Source organism: Maylandia zebra, linkage group LG18, assembly GCF_041146795.1.
Source record: "Maylandia zebra isolate NMK-2024a linkage group LG18, Mzebra_GT3a, whole genome shotgun sequence".
Lineage (NCBI taxonomy): Eukaryota > Metazoa > Chordata > Actinopteri > Cichliformes > Cichlidae > Maylandia > Maylandia zebra.
Window position 1 is genome coordinate 24,453,774 of NC_135184.1, and position 8,511 is coordinate 24,462,284.

The 8,511-nt window shown below is 39.5% G+C and overlaps 1 protein-coding gene across 1 annotated transcript; it reads left to right on the forward strand.

Moving 5' to 3' along the window:
* Positions 1-384: 384 nt before the first annotated feature.
* Positions 385-8,483, forward strand: gtf2b (general transcription factor IIB). Its single transcript, XM_004570537.5, has 7 exons — positions 385-536; positions 3,723-3,835; positions 5,074-5,207; positions 6,042-6,188; positions 6,786-6,915; positions 7,213-7,494; positions 7,953-8,483. The coding sequence occupies exons 1-7, from the start codon at positions 520-522 to the stop codon at positions 8,084-8,086; spliced, it is 957 nt and encodes a 318-aa protein (XP_004570594.1). The 5' UTR covers positions 385-519; the 3' UTR covers positions 8,087-8,483.
* The last annotated feature ends 28 nt before the right edge of the window (positions 8,484-8,511 follow it).

The window sequence follows — 8,511 nt, forward strand, 5'->3', positions numbered from 1 at the left end:
ACTGAAATTAATTTTATTGACGAAATTCGTGGTGTTCTCTGTTTTTACAGCTGGAGTCAGAAACAGATTAGAATCAACATAACAACATTTATTTACGTTTTTATAGGTGTTTATAATGCATCCACATTCCTGTGAAAGCCACTTTGCACTTCATTTAGTGGTTTTAGTACGGTTTGGTCATTAGCCAAATAAATAGACACGTTCATGTCACAGAAAACTCTAACGTTAGGCTCGCTTAGCTCGCTAAACCATTAAGGTGTTGTAATGACAACACCTTAATGGTGTTACAATGGTACGTCATTCTTGACAATAAATGAAAATCTCCTAAAAACAAAACAAATATTGCGTATTTATGTAACGAATTTTTACAGCCCAACGTAAAAGAAACCGAAGGCTACCTGTATTTAATTTGGTCTTTTTCTCTTCCCGTACTCATATGGACACGTGATCAGAAGAAGTTATAAATAGAGGTGCCGCACTCGTTTGTTTCTTTGAATTTGAGACAGAGTGAGGAGTGACATGGCGTCTACAAGCCAGTAAGTGGTAGAGCCGAGTAAATGTAATACCTATACTTTCTTTGCATATGGTTCTAAGAATGTTAATTCATAAGAACAAATACTGGTGTGCGTCGTGGTTACTAAAGCTAAAACAATATACGTCGCTGTGCTTACCGATCGCTGTTCGTTTCATTGTGCTAATTGTTAGCACAGCTAGTTAGCTGGCTAGCAGCTAATCATTAGATGTCACCAGAAGTCGGTGTTTTTGTTGCACAGCGATGTGGTGCTGATGCTCCTGCTTTTTGCCACGTTATCGTCTTTGCATTGTAGACTTGTTTGTCCACCATTTCAATTTTTTTCGTGTATTACAATGGTGTGTAGCTGAAACTGAAGCTAATGTGTTGTTGACGTTACCACTCAGTGAGCAGTTGTGAATCATTTGTAAACACACGCAGTTTCCCGCGGAGTCCATCTACCTTTACACAACAGTGGTTTGACGTACCCTCCTTTAAGCACGTATAATCAATTACTGTAGTTTAGCAAATAATTTTTGCATTTAAAGTTTCTTACGTTATTGATTTTCCTATCAGTGGCACAGTAAGGGTGTGCGTATGAAGGAGTAAAATGCAGTTGATTGAGCTAATTTGACTGACAGTTTCACATCCACTCTTTTAATGATTGCTATTGTTTAGTATTTCCTGTTTTCCTAGCAAAATGTAAAGAACCGATGAATGTTTTTTTTTTCAAATTCAATATTGGACGTATGTATTATAGGGTTGGGTGTCATCACAGATTTCTAGAATCGATTCGATTCCGATTCACAAGGTCCCGAATGGATTCGATTTGAATCAGTGAAATTTTGCCTCACAGTCAGAAATATTATAATTCTTATCATTTATCAGTACATAGCCATATTTTTATACCTATAAAAAGAAAGCTGACACTTGTGAGACTTTATCAAAGGTGTAAGCATCACAGCAGATGCCTTTGTATCAAAGTAACTTAGGATAAAACACAGAAAATCGATAATCAAAACCCACCCCTAATGTGATATAAATCAGAAATCCACCAACAATGACGAGACTACCATCCATGATCTAAAAAAGTGGCTTACAGTTTAATTTGCCAATGACAGAAATGTACATTTGTGTATAACACCTTGTGTGGTTACTGACCCACCAGCGGTCATGTATTGACAAGCATCTGTCAAAGAGATGTGGATTTCTCTTGATTAAACGGATAAAAAGGATACCTTATTTGTTTCATCCACCCTTAATCAGAAACCTCCCACTCCTTGACTGTTCTGTTACTTTTCGTCATTGCGGCGAGGAACAACACCCACTACTCTCACAGATTACCCAAACTAAGTAAGAATGTATAACTATATATATATATATATAACTCAAGGATATCTCCTTTCAACTAACCTTGAAATGAACATAAATTCTCGGGTTTCTCACACAGCACCTTATTCCTGTATTTACTTTTGTTGAATCCACCCCAGACACATCTGGCCAGTGAGCGGACTGAACATTCTCATATGATTTGTTGTGACGCATTTTTTATTCGCTTGACATTCACTTGAATTTTTCTGTGTGAAAACAAACCAAACCACGGGGATGAGCTACAAGTTTGCAAACTTATCAGCTGAGTCAGACCAGGGTAAAATAATTGTGTGAAATGCCCTAAAAATCTTTTAAGCTGCTGTTTTGTTTTGTTTTTTTTTAAAAAGAGTTCAACAATCTCAGGCTCAGTGGGAGAGAGAGTTCCAGAGTCTGAATTGTTTCTCATTTAGTTCTCAGCCTTGTATGATGCACAGCCGACAGGCCCTGATCACATGATTTCAGGGAACCTGCTAGGGATGTAAAAGTTCACTGATGTACAATTGTGCCTGTTCATGCATAACCCTAAAAGTCAAACTCAGGATCTTAACGTGGATGTTAATGGGGAGTCGGTGCAACCGAATTAACAATAGTGTGAAATGTGAATAGCTGGAAGACTCAGTCAGAACAGGCGTTTTAAACAACCTGCAGATGTTTCTGGGAGGCTTTGCTTAGGTATGTGGACAGTTGTAGTAATCCATACGTGATAAAGGGATGAAGAGTGACACAGTGGAACTCAACAGGACACTATTTCTTCAGTGATCAAAGAGTGAGACAGATTTAACCTGAGCATCCACAGCAGTCACTAATTTCTTGATGTAGGAAGTTGAGGATTTTAGTGTGGGTGGCTTTTTATCTTCAGTTTATTTTAACTCTGTCGCATTGTGTGGTTCTTGTTGACCAGCATTTCTGCTGCATCACCTAAATTGCTCAACTTTTGGTCAAGCGTAGTTTGAATTTTGCTAGATCTTTTTTCCTGTTCTTCATTACACCGCATTTCTGCTAACATCCAGCAGATTAATGCTTGTTGTGAGCCATTTGTTTTTTTCTTTTATAGTCCTTTATCACCAGTTCAAGCTTTTTTGGGGGAGCACACAGAGTCCTGGTTGAAGTTATTTTGTGTACAAGTCAGTTTGATCGTGCCAGACCTCTACGCTGCCATCTCCGCCCCCCTATTTCTTATCATGTTTGTAAATCCCAGCTTTTAGACCAAGTAGAGCTGTAAACATCCATGTGGCACACACAATCTCATATTAATGTTTATACCAGTATATTACTTTGTGTGTGTATTGTTCCCATGTCTTGTTCCATGCCCTGTGTTTTGTTACACAGTTAAAAAAACAAAAAACACTAGGTTTATGACTGAATTCAAACCTTTGAACACTAGTGTGTCTTAAAGATTATCAGAACAGTGAGATGAACCTGTCACCAAAACAGCCTTGTGTTTAAAGTACTGTTGCTAGCTACTATCTTTGTGTTTTTGATGCTGTTACTTGCTTTGGGAGATGTGTTGTTGGTGAACATTCAGTTAGGCACTTCTTCTGAAACACAAAAAGGGAAAGGAAACTGAAAAGGTGAAGTATATTTAGACTGTAACATAGTCTGTATGTATGTAAATTTGCCCTCTCAGAACAGTTGGTGTTATTTTCCCATGTTTTACTCTGAGTAGTCTTTTGTGAATTGGCCGTTTGAATCTTTATTTTTCATTTAGATTTGACTTTGTGGGTAAAAATTATGTTTACTGTCATGAATTGAACACAAATTCTCTCTCTGCCCCTCCCCATCTTTGCCTTTGTTTTTAAACTTTTCTTGCTTTTGACCTCTTATCTGTTTGTTTCTGCAGCCCAGGTGTTATGGCCCTTCCCAGAGTTCAGTGTCCCAACCACCCTGATGCCTGTCTGGTGGAGGACTACAGAGCAGGGGACATGATCTGCCCTGAATGTGGCCTTGTAGTAGGCAAGTATACATGGTTTTAGATCAAGCTTCCACTGAACACATCCTGCATTTGGTTTCCTGTACTTGTTATCTCAACTAAACGGAACAATTTTTTTTTCAGCACACATCTTCCTGAACTCATTTGCTTTGTCATCATAGTTCAATTCCAAGCTATGCAAGGCCACATTTTCCAAAAGTGTATAGGTAAATTAAATATATTGTTTAAAATTATCCATAGATGTCAGGTGACATGACAGGTTTTGTCTTGTGGATAGAGTTAAAGAGGCAAAAAGCTTGATGCTTGCTATTAGACAAAGCTTTAGGGAGCAACAAGCTCTCCTCTAATGAGCCCCTTCAGGACAGAGCAGGTTAGCCGAGAGAATAGAGACACCCGCCGCCCTTTAATGCAAGCTTAAGTGCCCTCTGTTCCCGTTTCCATAGCTTTGGTTAGCCTCTAAGGAGATGAATGTCACTTTGCCTCGAGATATTAGGAGTACTGATGGATGGCAAGAAAAACAGGATTAAAATATCAAATCTAATCTTCAACCCCAGTACACAGTTCCTGGAAGAGACAGTCATAATAACTTGAAGAATGCAATGGCCTTGTTCAGACAGTTTGCCTCATTGCTGATGTCACACCCCTATCTTTTCCTTTTTGGTGTAAAATAATTGAGCCATATTCAAAACCGCAGTAGTAGTAATGGAGCGTAGGAGGAGAACATGTAGAGGAAGAGCCAAAGAAAGACAATAGAGGAGGACTGACATAGTAGCAGCCGTGTTTGAAACTTAAATTCTGAGCATGTCTTTGAGTGAATTTGCTTATATTATTGCACCATCTTCTGGTGACTTATTTCAGAGGGATGAAATATTACCAGGCACAAGGAACACCAGCAGCCATCAAAGCTTTTTGAGTGTTGGTGAATCCCTGAAAACCTTCTGTAGTGTCAGTTATATCTGTCAGAGAGTAACCCTTTTCAGAGCAGTGGATGTGACTTCAAAACAGATAAACAAGCAGCTGAAGATTAAGTTGCGAGTGTTAGGTAATAGAGTTGAAAGTAAACTTTAAATCTTAAGCATTTAAAGAAAATTATATAATCAGCAACAATTTAAAAGCTGGAGCTTCATCAGAAACGCCTCGTTCAGTCCAAGCTGTAATACAGTGAAATGTTGCAGCTCAAGGATCTTGATCTATTGGTAGTTTGAATAGTAAATGTTGTATTAAATGAATCTTTATTCAGTTATCCAAATCATATGTTCAGGTGATCGTGTAATCGACGTGGGCTCAGAGTGGAGAACGTTTTCTAATGAGAAAGCCCTCAAGGACCCATCCAGAGTGGGAGACGCCCAGAACCCATTACTCAATGGAGGAGACTTAACCACCATGATCAGCAAGGTGAGACACTGTTTGAAATAAAAAGCCAACCTTTTGTTTTCACCCTATTAAAGATGGCTGCCAGAGTAGCTCTTCTATTAGTATGTGCTCGGGTTGCCTTGGCACAGCTAGACACGGTTTTTAAGGTTTTCCTGAGACTAAATAATTGTACCTGGTAGGAGGTACTTTTTTAGTTCCTATTTGACTGGGACAATCCAAGGCGATCCAAAAATGTGATGTCAGCAGACTGTATGGCAACGAATAGCTAGTCAGCGGCATTACTCGATGAGACATGAAAGAATCTCCATCAGGAAAATCAAAACCAATATTTTTGAAACCCTGCTAAACCCGGCTACACAGAAACTGTACCGTGGTCCCCGAGTCTGAGGAAAAGCCACAGACCGAGCAGCAGGTACACCATCACCTCGACGTCCACCTGTATTGTGGCGTTTGTGTCGCATACAAATGATGTCACGGGATGTCATTAGCTCTTCCCCTTTACACAAAATTTCTTCTGATTAGCTGTCCTGTGAGCCTGAACGACCATATTAGGGGATGTCCCCTAATTTTGACATCATAAATTGAATTAGAGCAGTGTAACAGAATGTACAGTACTTAACAAATGCAGAAAAAAATAGCAAAGCACATTATTGTTAGATTGCAAATTACTTATTTACTGACATTGCTGAACAGAAAAATTACTTTTAGTGGCTGAATGAAGAAGTCAAGTGTACTGGCTCAATTTGGGTACAAAAATATTGAGTGAATTTAATTTTTAGCTGTAATTTATTTGACGTTACTGTGGTTTCACATGAAATAATTTCACTGGTAAACGTGCACCGTTTACCTCCACAGGGAACAGGAGCTGCCAGCTTTGATGAATTTGGGAACTCGAAGTACCAGAACAGGAGAACCATGAGCAGCTCTGACCGGGCCATGCTCAACGCCTTCAAAGAGATCAGCACCATGGCGGATCGCATCAACCTGCCGAGGAACATTGTAGTAAGTAACAAAAAATAAGGACCTGTAAAAATATTTTCTGCTGTGGCCTAACAGTCTCACTGAGAGCAGAGAAAGTTGCCCATCTGCTTTTTGTCATTGTTGTGAACAGGTGACAGCCTGTGAGATAGAAAGTGAATCTAATGAGATGTTAAAAGTTAACAGACTGCTAATGGAGAGGAGCAAGAAACAAAAATCCTGCTGTGTGCAAAAAACTGCTTTTGTTTTTGTTTCCTTTGTTCTTTTTATCAAAGTTCTTGTTGTTTTTCACACTGAAGTCTCAGCTGAAGCTGTCACGCAGTTTTCCTTGTGAGGATGTTCTCATTTTGAGGAACAAAAGGGTCGTGGGCTATGGTCGTGTTCCTAAACATTAATTCAGACACGATCATATCATTTTCATTCAAAATTAAGCAAAATGGTGTCATAAAAGAGCCACAAACATAGGGCTCAGCAACTTTGTTAAACTGAAACGAAATGACTTCCCTGTTTTAAGGTCATGTAAAGACAAACATCACACTGTTAACATGCAGTTAAATTCCAACAGAAGCATAAAATCCATGACACTGAAATTAAAGTGTAAATAATGTTTTTTCCCCTCAGGACAGAACAAACAACTTATTTAAGCAGGTTTATGAACAGAAGAGCCTGAAGGGCCGAGCCAATGATGCCATCGCGTCAGCCTGTCTCTACATCGCCTGCAGACAGGAGGGTGTGCCGCGAACCTTTAAAGGTCAGAATAAATTTGTCTTGTGTGATTTTGAGTAATTTACTATCGTTGTTTAAATGATTATATATAACTCTGTTGTGTTCAGGACAAAATGTATTCACATAAAGAACTTATTCACTCACATTTTCATGGAATAAGCCAACATAGGACTGTTTGTTATTCATGTGGTGCCATTAGTAAATGTTATTTACAGGAGTAGTCAGGAGGCAGAAGTGTAGGATGTGCTTAAGGATAAAACCTTAAAAAAAAAAGTAATTGCAGTCCATCCAACCACCCCTAAAAATCTCCTTTCCTCTGCAGAGATCTGCGCTGTGTCCCGGATCTCAAAGAAAGAGATCGGTAGGTGCTTCAAGCTGATCCTGAAGGCACTGGAGACCAGCGTAGACCTCATCACCACCGGGGACTTCATGTCCCGCTTCTGCTCCAACCTCGGCTTACCCAAACAGGTGCAAATGGCAGCCACCTTCATCGCCAGGAAGGCCGTGGAGCTCGACTTGGTGCCTGGCAGGAGCCCCATCTCTGTAGCTGCAGCTGCCATCTACATGGCTTCCCAAGCTTCAGCAGAGAAGAAGACCCAGAAAGGTAAGAGGTTATGGACTGGAGTTAGACAACAGGTAGACTTTTCACGCCATTTTTAAGTCTTGATCCACGCCTCGTTTCCTTATATTTTGCTTCCAAGGAGAAAGACTTTCTTGTGAGGTCTTGAGCAATAGGTCTCCAGACTTTCTGAAGGCCTTTCAAAGGTTTTTTGGGCATTGGCTGCTTTTTTACTTCTCTTCAGTCCAGACCTTGTACCATTTTGGAGAAAGAAATAGTTTTAAGTTGTTTCTTTCCTAGCAGTCTGTCACAAAAGCCCCTCTTTTTTTCATCATATATGCAATGCTCGTTTCTGTTCAAAGTTAGAACTTTTAACCGCTTTAAAAACGTCAGGAGTGTTAAAGCTCTATTTACTGTCAAGAAAGCTGTTAAGAAAAATGCACTGGCGTCATTCCGCATATACTTCTAGTAATGGCTGAATTGTCTGTCATGCTCTTCCACAGAAATTGGAGACATCGCTGGTGTTGCAGATGTGACGATCAGACAGTCGTATCGACTCATCTACCCACGGGCTGCAGAGCTTTTCCCCCCAGACTTCAAATTTGATACACCTGTTGATAAACTGCCCCAACTGTGAAGAACACTCCTCTCGTACAGCACAACAATTTCTGCTGTACCTACAAGATCATCACCATTATTATTGCTGTTTTTTCTTTTTTAAATGATGAGTGTTGGTTTTGGAAGATTTCTCTCGTCCTGCCTTAGACGACACCAAAGTCTGACAGGTGCAACGGACACACATTCCAGTACTTAAATAAACAGCTTGCAGACTGTACTTGCAGTATTTCATTTGAGTGTATATACTGTACAATGTATATATGTCCAAGTGGGAAGTGTAACTGATACTTGCAATTTTAGGCTGATTTCCTACTGTACACAAACTTTTTTTTGTAGAAAATTACCAGTTTCTATTTTGTTAGTGTTTGAATTGTTCTGGGTAATTTAACTAAAAATAAAATTTCTCTTTAAACCAGGTCAGTGTTTGGATCAAACTAAACTTTC